Source organism: Marmota monax, unplaced genomic scaffold, assembly GCF_021218885.2.
Source record: "Marmota monax isolate L192 unplaced genomic scaffold, Marmota_monax_Labrador192_F-V1.1 WCK01_AAM20220418_F8-fsc00252, whole genome shotgun sequence".
Taxonomy (NCBI): domain Eukaryota; kingdom Metazoa; phylum Chordata; class Mammalia; order Rodentia; family Sciuridae; genus Marmota; species Marmota monax.
Genome location: NW_026692478.1, coordinates 460,268 through 481,482, shown reverse-complemented (window position 1 = coordinate 481,482; position 21,215 = coordinate 460,268). Strand labels below are relative to the sequence as shown.

General features: G+C 42.9%; 1 protein-coding gene across 7 annotated transcripts in view; it reads left to right on the top strand.

Moving 5' to 3' along the window:
• Positions 1 to 213: 213 nt before the first annotated feature.
• Positions 214 to 21,215, top strand: part of Ikbkb (inhibitor of nuclear factor kappa B kinase subunit beta) — a 48,981-nt gene continuing 27,979 nt past the window's right edge. For 4 of the 7 annotated variants that reach the window (XM_058578900.1, XM_046443094.2, XM_058578901.1 and 1 more), the window contains exons 1-5: positions 214 to 371; positions 993 to 1,115; positions 11,560 to 11,654; positions 12,660 to 12,777; positions 15,439 to 15,508. In XM_058578900.1, coding sequence (XP_058434883.1) covers positions 1,011 to 1,115; positions 11,560 to 11,654; positions 12,660 to 12,777; positions 15,439 to 15,508 — 388 coding nt within the window. In that variant the 5' untranslated portion in view covers positions 214 to 371; positions 993 to 1,010. Of the gene's footprint in view, positions 372 to 419; positions 573 to 624; positions 805 to 992; positions 1,116 to 10,926; positions 10,988 to 11,559; positions 11,655 to 12,659; positions 12,778 to 15,438; positions 15,509 to 21,215 lie in introns of those variants that run through there. The other 3 variants (XM_046443091.2, XM_046443092.2, XM_046443093.2) reach the window with 3 other exon arrangements.

The following is a 21,215-nucleotide window of genomic DNA, read 5'->3' as shown; positions in this document are numbered from 1 at the left end:
AGGGCCATTCTTTCATCTTAGTGAGCAGTCTCCCCGATTTCCTCCAGAGCTGTCTGGAAGCCACCTTCAAACCCTCTCCCTGAGCCCTGGGAGTCACCTGGGCAGGGTTCTTGGGGCTGGGTAGGTTCGTGCTGCTCTGCTCGCTGGCACCGTGGCGGCCTGCCCCGCAGCCCCGCGCGGTTCCTTTAAGAGCCGGCCAGGGCCCATGTGATCGTGACGTCAGAGCAGGAAGTGTTTGAGGAAGTCGCTGGTTTAAGATTCCAACATTTTAATGTCTTCAGGGGGGTGTCAGAGCCCCCAGCTTTGCCACCCCAGCCCCTGTCTCCCCTGCCCCCGGGAGCCTGTCCCCTGTCCCGCGTCCCCGCCGACAGGTGAGTCCCTTGGGTGGGCCGGGGGCTCCAGGTGCCACCTACAACCTGGTGTCCCCTCTGCCCGGGGCGGGCTTTCCCCCGTCCTGTTTTCCTTTCCCCTCACTTCAGGCTTTGAAGACATTTCTGTGGAGTTTAAAAACCGGGGTTTTCCGGGCGCGGGAGCGTTTCTCTCTGCTCTGGCCAGGATGGCCCCAGCCGCAGGTGGGTGGTTTGGGAGACAGCCGTGATTCATTGACTTGTAAAGACACACGTGACCGTGGGGAAGCTCAGAAATAGATTCTGTCTCTGCCCCCTTGGGCAGAAGGCGGGCAAGTCTAGGCGCCCCTCGCAGGAGTCAGGTGGGGGATCCCCTTTCTAAGTCGTAGCGTGTGGGGCAGCATCTCCCTCGAGTGACTCTTCCCTGCTGGCTTCTTCGAAGACAAGGTGGGGGAAGGTGAGAAAGCCCAAAGTTGGCCACCCCAAACAAACCACACAAACTGGCTTACTTACAAACGAATTCAGTTTTTTCTTCTCTCACATGGAAAGCAGTAGTATCTCATTACTTTCTCCATCTCCTTGAGCTCAATCTTTTCACCTGAACCTTAACCTTAACTTTTGTCCTCCACCCCAAATTGCTTACAGAATTAGCAGGGCATCAATATGAGCTGGTCACCTTCCTTGCCAACCCAGACATGTGGGGCCTGGGAAATGAAAGAACGACTTGGGACAGGGGGATTTGGAAACGTCATCCGATGGCACAATCAGGTAGGGGCTTTCTGCAGCCTGAGCAGAGGAAGGGGAGGAGAGTGGGAAGATGGCCCCCTTTCATAGCTTCTGTTCTCACTGTTCTGAGTGGACAGAAGACCTCCCCTTTGGTGTGGTCATATGGGAGAGTGAGAAAGGGGCCATGGGAGGGGGCTGCTAAGCTGACTCTCAAACCTCTATTAACTGTACTACTTAAATAGTACAAAAAAATTAAGTGCTTAACCCCATTTGCGTATTTTACATTATATGTCTCTGAGAATATTCAAATATCAGGCACTAATACATAACATGCTGATAAATGTTATAAGACAGACAAATTGAAAGGATGAGAATAAAATTTTTAATATTTTAAAAATTAAAATATTTTAAATATTTGTTAATTGTGATGTCTCTCCAGTATTATTTATAGCACAAAATACACAGACCCGCTTGAACACAAGGATGGCATATTATTGAGGGTAATGGATGAAAGTCCATATTTCAGATAATTTTTAGTTATTTGAACTTATATCTTTTTGAATATGATAAGATCCTCATCGTGTTTAGTCCTTCTAACATTAGAAGTGTCAGTTCTCCCACATTTGTGTTTGTGCAGATGTTAGATGCTCTGAAATTTTCTGTAGGACTCTCTGTAAGCTGCTTGTTCACTGTATGAGAAACTTTAAATTGCATAATAAAATCAATAGTTCTGCCCAAGTGGGGCTGTAACTTGCCCTTGTCCACCCTCCTGCTCATGGAACACCTACTTGCGTACTTTCCTGTGGTTACCTCCAGTGTCAGACATAGCACAATAAATGATCTGAGAAGAGTGCTGTGTGCAGAAACTCAATTTTATTTTTCATTTTTTAAGATTTCAGTCTTGGGTAAAACTTAGAGAACATATATCCAATTTGGAGACCATTTCTCTAGGGAATCTTCATTCACCAAATAACTGAAATTAAGTTCCTGACCCCAAAATCAGACCCACTGAAATCCTTGAAGGAATGGTTTTTAGTTAAGGGCTATTGAGGATCTTTTGTGACAATAGGGGATAGGAAACTACCAACCACTTTCCAGGATCCTGGCTGCAGTGAGTGAGAGGGTCATCAAGTTTGCTAGCCAGCTATGTCAGAAGGTCATTATGGTCACTCTCCTGTATCATTAGTTGGAAAGCATTCCAGGCCATGTCTTGAGTCCTGTCAACTTTGAGCCAGTGGAAGGACCCCCAAGGAATGTGGGTGTCAGACCTAGAGAGCAGAGTACTATTCCACAGGTGATAATATTCACACACCCAACTTGGAAACAAGGATTTCAGCAAACCCTATGGATAAGGGGCCCTTAGAAATATAACTATCTCAAGTCTGGCATGGTGGCACACACTTGTAATCCCAGTGACTGGAGAGACTGAGGTAGAAGGATCAGCAGCTTAAGGCCAACCTTTTCAACTTAGACCTAAGTCTCATACCTAGTCTGAAAATAAAAAGAGTTTTGGGGGTGGTGGTGGGTCGGTGGTAGAAGGCCTCTGGGTTCAATCCCTAGTACCAAAAAAAAAAAAAAGTAAATAAGAAAGAAAGATATACAACTACTTCATATTTGTCCTGGTCAGTATAGCCAGGAGCTAGCATTAAAACAAAAGAGCCAGATCATTCTGCAGTCACATAAACCTTGACTATGTTACTTTTTTTACACAGCCTAGTGCTTCTAGAGTCAGCTTAACTGCAGACATCCTGGTTTCCTTAAAAAAAAAGTTCTGTCGTAATGTGCCCTGAGTCTCTTATCTCTAGCCCAGTATGACCTCTGTCTGCTCTCTGGACTTGAAAAGCTTTTGTCAGATGGAATTTATTTTTGGCTTTATAGATGTGGACCTGTGAGAGAGAGAGAGAGAGAGAGAGAGAGAGAGAGAGAGAGAAAGAATGCGCACGCGTGCGTACTATTCTCTAGTATTACTGCTTCCCAGTACTTACCCTTTTCAAAAGCCTTCTTTCTTTCTTTAAAAAAAAAAAAAAGTCTAGTCAGGTGCTGTGGTGCACACTTGTAATCCCAGTGTCCCAGGAGGCTGAGATAGAAGGATTGCTAGTTCAAAGCCAGCCTCAGTAACAGAAAGACACTAAGCAACTCAGTGAGACCCTGTCTCTAAATAAAATACAAAATAGGGCTGGGGATGTGGCCCAGTGGTTGAATGCCCCTGAGTTCAATCCCTGGTACCACCTCCAAAAAAAAAAACCAAAAAACACAGAAGCTGACTACTATTCTTGTTGTTTGAGGTTCCTCCACAGCCTGTCTACCTTGCCTTCTAGCACCTTGGCTTCCAACAGGTTAATCTGTGAGCCCTGTCTCTGGGACAAGCCTCCCTCTCCTCCTTTACATAAATTCTGCCTATTCCTCCAGGAATAGGCCTGTAGGCCACCTCCATCAACCCTTTTTCACAGGCTGCTTCATTCCCTGGGAATTCATTCTTCCATTGAATTCCTTATCTCCACTCATTTGGCATGCCTCTCATAGACTGACTTTTTGTCTGTGTGTAGGAGTGCCATGTCAAGATGGGTCAGTTCTGGATTTCTTTAGATTTTGGCATAGTGAAGATCTTATGTATGTATTAGGTGCACAAAATCATTCACTCAGTTCATCTTTAAGTATTTATTGAATGTGTGTTATGGCTTAAATGGTGGTTAAAACAAACTTTTTAAGAGAAGAAAAAGAGCCGTTAATCAACTAATTATAAATGTGTACTTCTGATTGTGATAAGTGAGTCTGAAGACCCCTCATACACTGATACCTTATACATAGGTAGGATCAGTCAGGAGGTCAGAGGGGGGCATCCCCATGGAAATGGTGCTTCAAGTGGGTGGGACTGCAAGGCCAGTGGGACTGGAAGGGGGACTTGGAGAGCAAGGTGTGCAGCGGGTAGGCAGCTAAAGGTAGAATGTGAGGAGCTGCTCTCTGTAGAATATGCTTCTATTCAAAGCCTGCAGAGATTCATAGGAAATTTAACCCGAGAAGGTTTACTTTTGATCCAAAGTTGGGGAGAAGGACCATGGTATTGGAGGCTTATTCTGACTGTAAGGGCACATTGGATGGGATCCAGGCAGTCAGTAGTGTGCTGGGAAATTTTTGTCAGTCATCAGAACAACAAAAAACAACAAAACAAACAACAGCAACAACAAAGAAGAAAAATAAATGTTCTGGTTTTTAGTGTTAACAACCATTTCCATGGGGTTACTTATTCCCAGCATGACTAATTTCAAGCCACCAACAGTTGAACAACCAAGTTTTACTAAACTAAGAATATTGAACAATTAGCTGATCCTGGGACACCATTGGCACCACTGTAATAAGGTGGAGAGACCAGTTAGGAAGTCTTTGGAGTAGCCCAAGTGAGAGGTTGGACTGACTGATAGTGGTGGAGATGATGGTAAGTGGGTACATTTAAGTGTTATTTTAGGTGTAAAATGAACCAAACTTGGTGGTGGGACAGTGGAAGGGGTTGAGAGAGAGGGAGGAGCCAAATGTTAACAGACTTTTAGTGATGCTCTCTGATGAACCTGCTCAGCCCAGAAAGCTTTCTGTCATCCTTGTGGGTAGTTCCTCAGTTTGGGAAGCCCTGAGGGGCTTCAGGGTGCTCAGGGGAGGCCTTCAATCACTATCTAAGATCAGAATGTGAGAAGCTGCTCTCTGTAGGATATGGTTCTATTCAAAGCCTCTTAAACAGGGTAGCTGAAGCATTAGTATTGGTTATTTAACTCCAGTCAAGTATAATGCTTAACGATGTTCATTTTCCAATACTCTTGTGGTTTATCTTGTCTGCAAGTGGAAGAAAATTTGTGGTTAACCCAGGAGAAATTACTTTTAAAAGCCTAAGAATTGGTACTCATAGTCAGAGAAATGATGCCTGTTAATCAGACCCACTGTTTATTGAGAATCCATCATATGCTAGCATTAGGGTAAATATCATACATGCTTTTTTTTTTTTTTTTGGTGGTACTGGAGATGGAACACAGGGCCTCATGCATGCCAATCGAGTGCTCTACCATTGACCCACACTCCCAGCCTTATCTCACCTGCTTTATCTCTAGTCTTCACAATAACTCTCACAGGAAGTACTACTGTCTATTGTCATTTTTAATAGCTGAGTAAACTAAAATACAGTGTGGTTAAGTAATGTACCCAAATAGGCTAGGCTAGTAAGTAAAGGAGCTGGAAGGTATACAGCTGTTCAAATACCAGACTTTCACCACTATGGTTTCTCCAGGTAGAGCCCATGAATAGAGACACCCTGGGACCTTCCCAGTATTTCATTCCTAGTACTCCTTTATTCTTCACACTCAATTCAAACCATTTTAAAGCATTAGGGGAAACACTCTTTGAAGGACAAAATATGTAAATCTTTCTGGTTAAACCAAGAGTTCCCAAAAGAGTTAAGATTGAGCAATTAAGACTGAGCATTCTTAATCCAAAATGCTCCAAGATCTAAAACATTCTGAGCACCCATATGACACCACAAGTGGAATATTCCATACCTGGTCTTGCAACAGGTCACAGTCAAAATGCAGCTGAATGCACTGAGGTTGTGGCTCAGCAGTGGAGCACTCACCTAACGCGTGGGAGGCCCTAGGTTTGATCCTCAGCACCACATAAAAATAAATAAATAAAATGCAGCTGCCCTTAAAATACTGTATAAAGTTACCTTGAGGCTATGTGGAAGAAGTGCATGTGAAACAAGTGGATTTGCATCCCATCCCCAGTATATCTCATTATATATATGCAGATATTTCAAAATCAGAAAAAAAAATTCAAAATCTGAAACATTCTGGTCCCAAGTGTTTCAGAAAAGGGACATTCAACTGTATATCCCAGTGAGGAAGGATAATAAATATCCCACCCCTGGTCTCCCAGTTTCTCTGATTTTCCTACAAAGTGTGGGCCTTGATGTTCCTTGCTGTCAGTCTGCTCTTAAATCTTCAGTCCAATGCTCAGCATAAACCATTTAGCAGTGTAGTTTAGATAGCCCAATAGTTCCAGTAAGACCTATTTAGCATTCAAAGGAAAAAGAAAATGCGGTAACTCTAGTAACTTCAACCTGCTGTACCTTTTGGGAAAAAGCATTCAAGGAAAAAAAGTGGCTTATAATCATATAGATATTGCTTCAAATCCTGACCCTGAAGTGTCACAGTCTTGGCTTTGGGTCACAAGTTCCCATATGCATTATGAGGTTTCTGAGATACTGATCCCCTCCTCAGCTTTGGATCCCCAACACAGTCAGCAGGACATGGGGCAACTGCTCTCTGGGAGAATCTGAAAACATCTCAGGAAGCCTTGAAATATATTCTGTGTATACTTTGATGTAAAAGAGGCTGGGAATACTCCCTGGGGTCCTATGGGATGCTTGTGAGGATGGAGGTAATGCACTGGCTATTAGAAGGCAATAATATTAATTATCCTTCCGGCGAAATAGCACTATCCTACACTGGATAATACAGCTCACTTCTGCTTGTCTGTGTGATTTAAAGTCCTGAAGACTGATTTGGTTAGTGAGTTCACTATGAATTTACTGGGCGGGTCTAAGCTACATCAGGGATATAGAAATAAAAATAGATGACCCTGTCCTTGATGTTCTTATAATTGAGGTAATAAAATTAGTACTTGGGAATATATTGAGTAAGTCTAAATACAAGCACAAAATATTGTGGAAATAATAATGACTACCATTTATCAAATGGCATGTGCCAGCTGTGCTAGATGCCTGTCCACTTGTGTCTTTTGAATGCTCAGAGGCAAGGGATGACTTCTTCGAGGGAATGGAGCTTCAGCAAGATCTTGAAAGGAGGTAGATAGCCTGATAGGAAAAGAGAAGACCTTTCAAGTGAGTAGAGCAACATTTACATTGGATCAGAGAAAGGAACTGATAGTGCTATAGTTAATCCAAAGCTTACTACGGATCAGATGCTACAGTTCCATTTAATTGGCAACACTGGAAGAGGTAGAGTCATGAATAAAACAGTAGAGTCACTTATGGATAAGTAACCAAAGACTTAAGTAATAGGCTCAACACCACACATTTGCCTGGTGAAGGAGGAAGGAGTTACACATTTGTCTCCTGAGCCCGTGTTTCTGGCTCCTGTGGGTAAGATTGGAGTCCATTGTGTCCATTAGGTGTCTCTGCTCTGCTTTAAGTACAATTGAAGGAGTCACAGTCTCTGATCAATGCTGAGGAAAGAATGTTTCCCTCACCTGTTAAGTTAGAGATGAAGCTGCAGCCGGACTCTGGACCTTTTGACTCCCCAGCCTTGGTCCTGTCCACATAATCTCTCTGGGTCCAGATTAGCACCTTCTTTCCAAAACATTCATCTTGAGAGTCAGGGTCTGAGAAGGAATGAGGAGATTATTACTAATTGTCACTGTGGCCTGGTTTCATGGTTGCCATGAAAACAAGCAATGGCTTTTCTGGGCTAAGGGTCTAAATGGAGCTCTGGTTTCCTGTGAGTTTCCCCTGAGTCATTAAGGGGCTAGCTTAGGGAAGCTGGGCTAGCCCCTTTTGTTTCCTATGTAAAACTGACCTTCTGGCTCACTTCTGCTGAAGCACCTTTTGGTGGCCATCAGGTCTGTGGATGTGTCTCCCTTCACCCTTACCTTTTTTGAACTTTATATTGCACATTTATATACAAGTTTTATTTTTTATTTGTTTTTTATTCCAATTAGTCAACTTTTATATTTTTATGCATTAAAGGCAAAGAATTGCAAATTGTGAGGGCCTTAAAAATCAACCACATTCAATATAGATAATACTTTTGGCCCTTTTATTTATTCAGAATACAGCCAATTTTAAATTTTGTCCCACATGAGGAATCCACTGACTAGAGAGTTTGATACTGAGATCGTTTAGGGCAAGTCTGGGCTTCATAGAACTGAACTAAGACTCCAGGGGTTCAAGCAAAATACAGTAAGTCATTGACTAGTATCTGAGTTTCCCTGCTAAGAAACAATAAACTCTGGGGTGGGGATGTGGCTCAGGCAGTAGCGCGCTCGCCTGGCATGCGTGCGGCCCGGGTTCGATCCTCAGCACCACATACTAACAAAGGTGTTGTGTCTGCCAAAAACTAAAAAATAAACATTAAAAATTTCTCTCTCTCTCTCTCTCTCTCTCTCTCTCTCTCTCTCTCTTAAAAAAAGAAAAGAAACAATAAACTCTCCAGGGTTTCAAAACCAGTATTCATAGTCTGTTTCTGTACCATTTAATTGAATTTTGCTTTCTAGAGCAGGTATAGTTTTAGTAACAAAATCATCCTGTTTGGGTTTCTGTTTTGAATGAATCATTAATCAGAAAAATGGGAATGTTTTAGAGTATTACCTAGAACCAGTGAGGGCCACTGTGTTAGGAAAAGTTTATGTATCTATTGCAGACATTCCTAGGCCTAGGAAGTTAGGATTTCCCCTACAACTGTAGGGCTAAACTGAGCTATCCATAAGTAGAAAGTTATTTTTCAACTCTGCTGTTATTCCAAGACTTGTTAGTTCACTCTTTTTAGTTTGAGTTTGAAGATTGAAGGGCAGAATCTAATCCTCAGCCTTTAATATCAACCATCATTATAAAAATCTATTCTCGGAATAGAGGTACTTTGGATTAGACAAAGGGGAATGAAGGGAAGGGAGGGGGGTTGGAAACAGGAGTGGAATGAATCTGACACAATTTTCCTATGTTTATATATGAATACATAACCAGTGAAACTCGCCATCATGTATGACCCAATAAATTAACTAAAAAAAAAAAAAAACTATGGATTAAATGGCAGAAAGATCAATAGAGGGAAGGGAGCAGTGAGTGAGGGGAGGAAGAGGTACTGGGAACTGAATTAGAACAAGATATATTCTGTGCTTTTTTTTTTTTTTTTAAAGAGAGAGAGAGAATTTTTTAATATTTATTTTTTAGTTCTCGGCGGACACAACATCTTTGTTGGTATGTGGTGCTGAGGATGGAACCCGGGCCGCATGCATGCCAGGCGAGCGCGCAACCGCTTGAGCCACATCCCCAGCCCCTATTCTGTGCTTTTATAATTATGTCCAAATGGATTCTACTGTCATGTATAACTAAAAAGAACCAATAAAATAAATTTAATTCAAAAATTTAAAAAATCTTTTCTTGGCTTTAGGATTGTGCAGGTGGTAGCTGTGTGTTAGATATAATGTTTGTGTTCAGCAAAAGACTACAATTTTCCAATTTGTAGACTGACATATTGCATTAATTATATCTCAGTAGAACTGTTTAAAAAGAGTAGGTGTGGGAGATGTAGCTAAATGGTAGAGCTCTTGCTTGCCTATTTTTTGTGAGGCCCTGGGTTCAATTTCCAGTACTGCAAAAACAAACATCAAAATAGAAAGTAGACATATAACTGCTCAGAGAGCTTGAGCAAAGCAGTTTTGGGCTTTTTAAAAAGCAGCTTCTGAAAGAGTGCTAGAGGTGTTGTAAATATCTGTTCTTTGGCAGTGGAGCTGTAATGGTCAAATGATGCTTCCACCTTATTTCTGAAGCTTTGAGTTCTTGAATGCCAGTTTTAGAATTGGCTTATTGACTGGTGATTTAGTGATCTTAATTAGACAACTTCTGATTGTGTTTGGAGATTTGCGTGGTTCCTTTTCTTATTAGTTGGCTTCTTAGTTGCCGAGGATCTTGGCCAGTCTGGTATATGTGAGGTTGTGATGCATCAGGATAGCAGCATGCACACTGGGAGACTTGCCACAATCCTGTGCATGTCTTTAAGTCCCCTTCAGTGCCTTATGAATGTAACACTTAGAACATTTAGGATTCCTTAGTATGCATTTTCATAAAATGAGAAACCTAGGAAAATGGTCTGACAGGGCCTCCAGGATATCCTTCAAAGGGGCCAACAGTATTATCTATATAGATGTAGTTGATTTTAAAGATCTTTATAGTTTGTAATTCTTTGCCCTTTTTACATGGAAATAAAGCTTTACATAAATAGAGTGTATTATAAAGCACAAAATTTGTAGAATTTGGGTATAGTTTTGAAATATTTCCTTATTGTCACATTTACTCCACCATCCTGCAAGGCCATTGCTCTTCTCTAGGTGTGTGCTGAGTGTGAGGTTTTTGAAGGAGATTTTTGCTGCGGATGCACAGAATGCACAGGACACTGACGCAGGTCAGTTGTTCACTAGTAGTTGGATTAGCTTCCAGTCTAATGCCACTGGAGTTGCAGCTGGGGACACTGCTATCCCTTAACCATCCTGGAGGCCCCCTGGTGGAGGCCGCAGCTGCTGCCAGCTCTGCAGTCTCAGAGCCCTTGCTCATATGTGCCCCGCTTGGCTTTTTGGTACACCAGTGATGAGAGGTGACTTAATCCTTAGGATTAATTCCTAATCCTTAGGAACCAACCATTCAGTTGATTAGTCACACACACACAAAATATATTGATTGCCTTCTCTTCCACTTAAGAAACCACAGTAGAGAACATTGTGCTAGTTACTAGTATAGAGGCTAAAGCCACAGAGATGGATAAGCCTATAATTTAACAAAGAAAAGAGAAAAAGCCCTGTTTCCCTATATAAAATAGCTCTTTAATAGATGTATGCAGCGAAAGAATTACCTGTTATAAGAATTCAGAGGAAGACAAGGTCCTCTTCGTCAGGGGCTAGCATTGCCTGTACTGTGTGGTCAAGAGCACAGATGTGGAAAGCACAGACCAGGACAGATGGTGTAATTTAGCTGCAATTTTGGAAGCCTGAACCATTGGGGAGTGGCAGGGTAAGCAAGTTGGAGTCAAACTTCAGAGGTTTTTAAGTGAAGGAGTATCTACATTGTGATAAGTTGTCCTCTTAGTAGGGTCTTCAAACACCTACCAGGGACAGGACACTGCTCATCTTCATGACAGCCCTGGAAGGTGGGTATCAATATTTCCATTTTATAAAGGAAGATATTGAGTCATAGCAAGTAGTGACCCCAAGGTCACATAGGTGGTAAAGACAGTTGGAATTTGGGCTGGCCTGTGTCCCATCTCTTATACTCTGCTTGTATTCTCTCTGAATAGACAAAACTCTTACATGAAACAATGATGACACCCAATATGGCATGAAGTATTGGGTTGAACCAGTATGAGTGCCATTTTTGTAGGTCAAAGTTGTCATATATTAACAGTATCACCTGGTTCAACCTATTATAGAAGCAGTCTCCAAACAGAGTTTGGAGAGAAGTAGAAATTTTTCTGGGCAGGAATGGTCAGCAGAGATACCATAGAGGAGGTGGGAATGGAGCAAGGTCTTAAAGGGTTTGTAGATTCTACATGTAGAAGTGATGTGGGAGAAGGGCAGGCTGAAAAGTGGGAGTGGTGAGAAGAGCAGCCAGATTGAGAAGATACCCTGAGCTCTCTCAGGGACAACTGTGTGGTCTCTGAGCCCCAAGAGGTAACCACGTTTGGTAGTTCATTCTTCTATCCCCACTCTGCTCTTCCTATAGGAAACAGGTGAGCAGATCGCGATCAAGCAGTGCCGGCAGGAGCTCAGCCCACGGAACAGAGACCGCTGGTGCCTGGAAATCCAGATCATGAGAAGGTGAGGGTCTGGGCATTTTGAGCTGTGGGAGCTGCTACCATGGCCATGGGATGCTGAAATGAAATCTGCAGCAATGGCCATGCCTGCTGCATCTTGAAAAGAGAATCATATCTCCCTCTGTTGGGACACCTGCCAGGCTGTCCAAATAAATGACTCTCCTCTTCTAGAGACTTCTAGAGAAGTAACATATAAAGACTACTTTGGGCCTTGTGGCCAGTTTTATTTATTACATTAAATAACTTTATATGGTTATGAAAGCATACCTGTAGTCCCAGCTATTTGGGAGGCTGAGGTGGTAGAATCACTTGAGCCTACAAATTCACAACCAGCCTGGGCAACACAGCAAGACCCCATCTCAGTAAATAAATAGCTATCATGGTGAATTTTCCTTTGTTAGCAAAAATTTCTTTCCCCTGTATTTCCAATTCTAAGGTGGCATGAGACTCTCTACTGTTGTGAGCCTACTGCTGATATTTATTCCTCCATTGTGGAGCCAGGGTCTATCACTTGCCAGGTGGATGCTGTCCCCTGAGCTAGGAAAGCATGGAGGTAGTACTGTCAGCCTGGAAGACAGCAAACAGGTGCTCCCTCTGCCAACCTTTCAAATAAAGGAAAAGGAGCAGGTGTCCACCTTGATTATGTGCTCACATGCATGCACATGTCATCCTCTTGAATGAGCTTGAAGTCCTTCTGTTTTCTCTGCTTTTAGAAGCAGTTTTGTAATACAGTAAGGACTAGAAATGGGGCCCTCTAAAGAAAATTAAGTGACACATGATATACTCACAGGGTGCTTGAGTTCAGGGTGCTGGAAGTAGAGCTGGGTGGTTGCTAATTGACCTAGTGACTGAGGTAAGTTGCTTGTTCCTGGGTCCTTGTCTTCCTCTATTTGTTTCTGAGGACCCTTGGTTACTCCAGGCCTTGGTTGGAAGGTTGATACATGGAGAGGGGAAATGGATTTGAACTGAAGCTCAGGTTCTGCCCTCATTGTTTTCTCCTCCTTCTTAGACTGAATCACCCCAATGTGGTGGCTGCCCGTGATGTCCCTGAGGGGATGCAGAACTTGGCACCTAATGACTTGCCCCTGCTGGCCATGGAATACTGCCAAGGAGGAGATCTCCGAAAGGTGAGGCTTTGAGGGTAGTGAGGTACAGAGCTCATCAAGGCAGAGCTGGGACACAGGGAAGGGAGAGAAAGGAGGACCTCTGACCAAAGTCATTACCAGGAAGTTCAAGGAGCCATGATGATTTCATTGAACTTTTTGTTCTTCTCAAATCCCCTCTCTGTGCCCACTTTGGCTGGTGTTATATGTATATATGTGTGTGAATCAAGAGACTGAATCAGAAGCCCTTATGAGAAAGTCAGGGAAGGGCCTTCTGTACATTCTTCACCGTGATTATTAAAGTAACAAGGAAAACTCATCATCAGGTCTGGAGCATGGGGAAAGACTGGATGAGTTCCAACACAAACTTTTCTTCACTTGCATGTTAGGGCCACTTCAATCCTTTAGGGTCAGTGTTGCTGCCAATCTTATGAGGAGGACTCTTCTCCACAGATATGACATCACTGCACAGAGTCACAGAGCATATCAGGAAGGGTACTGGCTTAGTCATTGGGGCACTTGGTTGTGGTTCCAGACCTACTGCTGACTCACCTGCTGGGTTTTGCCTTCTTCCTTCTCACCAAGAGACCTTCTCTGTCCCAGAACCTACACCCGAAGGTGGATGTTGGCACCTCTCCCTCATCTCAGGGATGGTTCCATGTGCTACCCCCAGCTGTTCTCTAGAACAGCACTACACAACCTGCTTTAACATGGTTCCTGTTTATGGTTTTCAACAGCCTTATGATGTTTGTGCACAAGTAGGATTTCTGTGGTATAGATGGATATTATAGACCAGAGAGGTCAGGTCATCTCAGGCCTCAGGAGTGCAAGAGCTGAGCTGGGGTCACACTGCTATGAACCCAACCACAAGCTCCTCCTCATCTGTGAAACTGAGAAGTTCCACTTAGGAAAAATAAAAGCTTGGATCTGTTCTTAGTATAGTTCTTCTCAACTCTTCACTCTAGAAAGTCCATGATTTGTGGGGATCAGAGGAAGGGATGCACATTCTGTTCTGTCTATACATGGCAGTTTCCCAGACTCACATCATGTGCTATTCTCATTCTTCTGGGCATTTCCGCCTTTTTTTTTTTTTTTAAAGGAAAGTTTCCATGAGGGTTGATCTATGTGAGGAACTTTCTCCAGCCATGGGAGGTAGGCATGCCCTGGGAATGGTGAATTGTCTGGCAGGATGTGAATACAGTCACTGGCATGGTTCAGGAGTGGCCAGTAAGAAATGGGAATGTGACAGTGCTTTGATTTTTTCCACCCTGTTTTTCTAACCTTTTGACAATCATCCAGTTACTAACTGCAGCTGTGTGGAGATAAAACCTTGTTGTTATAATTGAATAGAGAATTCCTAGCGGACAGCTGTGGGCAGTAGGTGACTATGGCCAGATTACCAAGGATTCTTGAAGTGGAGCAGGGTATTTTTCACTTGGTCTTCTAGGCAACAAAGAGCCAATGAAGGAAGAAGATGATGAAAATTCCAATATGACTCCCCTGGGTTGCAGGTGATCTCTGGGGAGGCAGAGGCCTCAGTTCTTGCTGTTACCTGGAGTGTGGCACTGTGGGGAGGGCACTGTTGCTTAGAGTTCTTGTCATCTGTTATTTCTTTTGTTCTCCAAATAAGAGCCTGTCTTTCCCTCCTCTAAAAAGTTCAAAATCTACATTCATGGACACAGACAAACTTGGCCAGCCATGCCAAAGTCAGAATTGATTTAACAAGTTAAATCAGCCAGACATAGTGGTGCACACCTGTAGTCCCAGCTAATTTAGAGGCTGAGGTAGGAGGATTACTGAGCTCAGGAGTTCCAGACCAGCCTGGGCAATATAGCAAGATTCTGCCTCAAAAAACAAAGCAAACAAACAACAACAACAACAACAAAAGAGTGAAGTCTGTATGCCATATAGGTAAATAGTCCTTGGAATATTCAGGAATATTAATATTAATTAGTGACCATACTCCCTAGTTGGGAGGTTTCTTTCTCCATTGTTTTCGTTTGAGACCAACTTCCAGCACACATGGAGCCCCTTGATAAGTCAAGTGGCCAGTTGGGCAAAGGGTAAGTGCTCAGGCTCAATCACCAGGTGGCTTGCCTCGCCTTCTAGCCCTGCCCTCTGATAGCTTCTTGAACTGATAGATATTGGAATCCTTTAGTCTCAGTGCCCCCATCTCTGAAATGGAAACTCTAGTAGTGCTTACCTAAGCAGAAGCTGTGAGGATTCAGTGAGATAATGCAGGTAAAACCTTAGTGAGCTCATGTAGTAAGTGCACATTAACTATTCCCTGCTGTCATCACCGTGTTGCAAGGCAATGTCAGGGAAGTGGTCAGAGGGTGGGTTTCAGTGAATGCCTTCCCAGCCTGGCCGCTGAGCTGAGCTTAAATTCTGGCCTGCTTCCCTCAGGACTACAGCAACAGGTGAGACCAAAAGTTCCTCATCTTAGAATGACTCAGACACCCCACCCCACCCCCATCAGGGCCAGTGCTGTGTATGCACGAGAGCCTCTGGGGGTGTTGCCTCCTCCAGCTCCTCCTTTGACCGTTCTGCCAACTTTGCTGCTTAGCCTCCCTCAAAAGCAGGTCCCCAAAGCCAAGGGCTGGCTTTGACACTGGTATGATACTGTGGGGCTGATTGGTAATTTGTGAACACTCACACTGACACTGCTTTTCAACTTCTTGGCAGTACCTGAACCAATTTGAGAACTGCTGTGGCCTGCGAGAAGGAGCCATCCTCACCCTGCTGAGTGACATTGGTAAATCCCTTCCCTGGAAGTCAGGCTGAGGCCTTCAGGTAGAATGTAGTACCTCTGTGAGTCCTTGCAGAGCACAGAGGGGAGACATTTCAGTTCTTTGGTTTTTACAGAGGGTTGGATGGGGTCATGGTGGGGCCCCAGTGGAATGGGGAGGTCAACAGGGACTAGTCAGACAGGCACTGAACTCAAATAGATTTCCCTTCCTTCCTGACTAAGTCATGAAGTGAATTATGATGCATATAGAGCAACAGATTTCCTTTCCCATTAAAAAACTCCACTCCCTACTTTCCTGGAATGGTGAGGGATGGAATACGTTGTCATTTGAATGAATTTCATCCGTTGGCAATGAATTTTTCCACTCCCACATTGATAGTTTTTTGCCAGCCGCTGGCATTGGAAAAACTACCCTTGTTTAATCGTTTGGTACTGTCAGTGTCCTCAGATGAGGGTGTCTGTGGCATTCTCTGAGAAGTCCAGGCTGGCTTTGGAGACAACAGTCACCTCAGCCTGCAGAGGTCACATGCCGTTCCCACGCCTTGGCTCTGGCCTAGGAAAACAGGCACCAGAAGTGCCACAGAGACTTTCTCAGGTCCTTTTTTAAAAATTAAAAAAAAAAAATCCAACAATATCCAAGGTTGTTAGTACATATTGATAGTTTGAGATCTTAAGGGTCAGAATCTATTTTGGATATGACTTCATTTTCATTCCCCCTTTATCTCAACCTTTTGAAGCTGTACATTTTATTTAAGTTTTTTTTTTCTTGCAAATTGTCAAAAAAAGAAAAGTTACAAGAGTAGTGTAGTGAAACTCACACACCCTTTCCTTAGATTCACCCATCGTCAGCATTTTGCCACATTGGTGAAGCTGTATTCTCCAACCCTTGAGCTGTCCTCTAGTCTCTATCAGTCACTTGGCCTTGCTAGTGTGAGTCCATCTCCCTTACTCTGCTTCTTTGGATAGAGGGTGAAGGGACAGTGGGGAATCAATTAATGAAGTCTGAGATTCAGTAATCTGAATCCTTCTCCCTCTATATGTGGTGTCTTTTCCCTTTGGGTGGAGTTCACATGGAGGGCAAGCTGACATTATATCAGTCTTATCTGACTTGACTGGGCAGTCACCATTGGCCTCATTGATTTCTCTGTCTGTGGACCTTCGTGTGTCTGCAGGAAGGGCCCTCACTATTTACCTAGACCATCTAATCTAGAGGTCAAGAATTTCACTTGATTTATTGACTCCTTGCAGCATGGCTTGCTCATCCAGATTATTTATGTTTAGCAAGTAGTTATTTAGAAGGTCTTTAAATTATTGGCTCAAGTAGCCATATCTGTCTTCTGCCATTTTACTTTCCTAAGTAGTTCTCTACTGATATTAATAACACCTCTACTGGTTGCAGATTTTTTTTTCACCTGGGTATATTTTGAATCTTCTTACCATTAACTTGTGTGGTAACTTTTGTATTATGCAAGTTGCCCACACAGATGTAAGTTATATGTGAATCAGAATAATGAGGACAGGTGAGCTTTAAAGTGCTTATGTGGTACAGCTCAGCTCTCCTATATGAAATAGGGGATTTAATTCTTTAAGTCACTGATTCTCTCTTGTTTCTATTTATAACCCCAAGTTGGAAATATTTAGGCTCTGAAGAACTTCTAAACTAGAATTAAACTACTTTTTGTGGGGAGTGCTGGGGCCTTGCACATGCTAAGCATGTAGTCTACCATTGAGCTATACCCCGAGTCCTGAATTAAATTTCTTATAGGCAGAAACCTGAGTAACTGCTTTATCACCAGCTTCTAGAAGAGTATACCTTGTATATATCATCTTCTCTATCAATATTTATCAAATGAATGAAATAAACCCTAAAGGAAATTAACACAAAAAAGAACTTAGTTTTGCAAAAACCTGATGCCCACATATTATCCTTAAACCAGCTCTTCCACTTACTAGCAGTATGACCTGGGGTGTGTTACTTAATTTTTCAGAATGTCTGAATTATTAATTATCAATTAGAAATGTGACTAACTTCATTAGAATTGTTATAAGGATAAAATGAGATGGTATACCCAAAGCTCATAGCATAACACTCTTTTCCTAGCAGAATGTACAGTTAGCTGTTCCTTACTCATTTCCTTCCTGCTCTGGATTTGTATTTATGGTTCCCTTTTTGAAAAATGTCAGGTCCTAATTTGGGTTGTGACCTGAGTTTGGATCCAGCAAACCTGACAGGTGGTTGTGTTATGAGACTTTTCTTCCTGGAAGTGGCTGACCTTCCCCAGATCCATTCCTATCTCAGTCAGCTTTTGGATGCAGTCACACCCCTTGATTTTGTGGTTGCACTAATAAACTTGTAATTCATTTTTATTTGCATTTCTGATTTGTATACGGGGCCCATTAGATTTATTTCATTTGCAGGGAATCTCATGACTGATTCAAATTTCAAAAGCTTTACTTGGAGCAGCTAATCTAACATAATTCTTTTGTATTTTGAAACATTTCCTGAGCATATTTTGTTCTAGTTTGTTCCAAGTGTTGGCCCCACGTTTCCTATGTTGGAGTTGCCACTGCTGTTCCTTTCCCTGTTGACTTCAGATAAGTGTCAGAGCCACACCCTTGTCTGCAAGGTCCAGATTTATTGCCTTCTCTTCAGGGTTAAGCTTATTTGCTTCTAATTTCTTCTGTACCTCTGCCCTCCCTAGAGTAGCATCAAGATAATGGACATAGGTAGGATTTTTCCACTGAACTTTACATTGACAAGATAACACTGCAGAATACACATGAGGAAATTAGGCAAGCACATGGGAGCCCGCCACTTCCTATACTAGGGCAAGCTTGCTAACCATTGCCCTTACACTGGCAAGAGATGCGGGGGCAGGTGTGGAGCAGCCAGAAATTATTTGGCCTTCCACACAACTTGATCCTAAAATAGATCAAGGAAGTTATATGCAAGTGGACTGTAAATTAACATCTTGCTCATTATCCTTTGGAAAACATTGGACTGTGTTTCCTTCTGCCAGTGGAGGAAGAAACTGATGAGCAGTCAAAACAGAGGGTCAGACAGCAAGCACTCCCTTGTACCAGGGGTTAGGGGGATCCTGCCCATGCTGAGGCCAGCTGGGCAGTCTGGACCCCTTTGTGGATTGTCATGGCCTTTTTGGTTCTTACGTTAGGATTGGTCTCCTTGATTCTCTAGGTGGCTGACTTGCTGTGGTGACTGAATATATTAGTCAGCTTTCTATTACTGTAATGAATACCTGAGGTAATCAACTTATGAAAAGATTCATTTTGTCTCAGTTTTGCAGGTGTTCAGATCATGTTTGTTTGGCCCCATTGTTTTGGGCAAGTGGGGCACATCATGGTGGGGAGCATGAGATTAGAAAAAGCTGCTCACCTCACAACCAGGATGCAAAAGAGAAAGAAGAAGACAAAAGGGTCTGGAGTCCCACTATCCCCTTCAAAAGCACACCCCCAGTGACTGGAAGACCTGTCACTCATCCCCACTTCTTAAAGGTTCCACCACCTCCTGATAGTGCTAAAGGCTGGAGACCAAGCCTTTAACACATGGATCTTTGGGGGACGTTCCAGATCCAAATTATGACACTAACCATCTTGTTCTCCGAGTCTTCAGGAATCCCACCCCACATTATTTGTGCTTTGTTCCCTGCATCACCATCTCCACTTCTGTTGGCAGCTGCTCCTAGATGGCATCCAGTATTTCAATAGTAAAGAGCAGAGAGGGTTCCAGGGAGAACACATGGCTTGAGGGAAGAGAACTCCATTAGGAATCAGAAAACTGAGTGCTCTGTTTAGTGTTTTCCTACCTGTGAATTTTCTTGCTTGTTCTAGTGAATGCATCAGTCTGACTCTACTGTTGATTATAACAAAACATGTTTATTTGATCCCAGATCATTTCTATAGAAAGTGTGTCGAAAAGCAAAAATAACCAGATTAATAAATAAATATAATATAATTACAAAAGAGAAGACAGCTGGCTCTCAGTCCTGAGTTTCTCTGCTTTACCAGCTCTTTAACCTTGGGCAAGGCTGGTGACTTTCTGGGTCTGAGGGTCCTCAATTTTAAATGAGGGGTTTGAGCCTCTAAGTGACCTCTAAGGTCCATTACACCCCAGCTATTTCATTTCACTGCTTAGGTAGCTGATCTGCAGAATGATTTTCCCAGACTGTCCTTGAGTTGCCCTCAGCTGTCCCAGCCTGACAGCTTGCCACAGACTCATCTGCATGATCTTTTGCCAGGAGCTTTGTCTTCCTACTTTCTCCTCATTCCTGCTTCATCCCATTCATCCTTCCCCACATGGATCAGTGGCCCATTGCTTTCTAGTATTCTGTTTGCCAGGCTGTTCTTGGGTCATCTTTATTAACCATTTCTTTTCTAAAATCTGATTTCTATCCTCAGTCCATATCCATATCTACAAGAATTTCTCTTAGAGTTGATTCCAAATTGAAGTCCTAGACTTCTTCCTTAAACCAGAGCCTTTCCCAGCTTCCACTTTGTTGTGTCACTAGACCCATCTTTCTGTCAGTTTCCCAACATGAGTGTCAATTTTTAATCTTGCTCTTCTTAGAATCTGTCCCTACTCTTGCTCCATACCCTCCCATTTAAAAATTCTTCAGTCCATTTAACCTGCCTGTGTTGTATATTCCATTTTCCCTGTTACTACTGCCTCCACTAATTCAGTGTCACAGTAAATCACTGTCATGACCTCTTACTGGCTTCCTTATCCACATTTTGCTAATCTATCATGCCTCTGAAAAGACATTTCATTATACTATTAGCTAATGGCTAATCTTCTTAATCTAGCATTTTCCCCACCCTCTAGAGCCAGCCTACCATATACTTGACTCTCAAAATCCACTTTTTATCCTCCTGCTGACTTTTGTGCATGCTGCCCCTTATTAGGCTTCTGTTTGTATACCTCCCCAAGGGCCCTCAGCCTTTTTGTCTTTGTGGGCAGAGGTTTAGACCTGATACTGCACACACAGTGATTCTTTCACAGGATTCCTCTTCCCTTGTTCCTAACGACACTACAAGTACTTGTTGAAGGACTGAGGAAATGATTTTACACTTTCCTCAGCACTTGGTGTTGCTGCCTTGCTACCTTGCTGATTAGTCATAGAGCCTGTTTTAGCTGGGAAACCCAGCCAGACTAAATCTTTCTCCATATGTCCACAGTTGGCCTTCCACTCTGTTTTGTTGGCAAAATCCAGGGACACAAACTGGCTGGCACATATTAGGGACAAAATAAATTTTGATTGAGTGCATGGGCATCCTATTGCCATTCTTAGTCAGTGGCAACTTGTATTTTGGTGACTACCTTTACTTTTTTCTTTTAATCTCTGTCTCAAGATTTTGATCCATTTGTCTTTCCATTTCTTCCCAGTGGAATGTACTTTAAACAGGTATTCTGAAGTGAGCTTAGTTATCTCTTGAAACTTGTGGTGTGGTAAGTAGGGATTCATAGACACAACCCTTCTAAAGCTCCTTTCTACATTGAAGTCTAGTGAGTCCAGCTATTCCCTAACTTGGGTTGTTGTCCAGAAAAAATACACAGGCTGTGATTTAGAATTGTGTTTTATCAGTAAGAATCACAGGATAGTCACATTCTTCAGTTGTATGTCTGTGTCTGCCTCATAAGCTAAGGGAGCACTGGGGTAAGTCTCTGAATGCCATTCCTGATGAGGATAATAGCTGC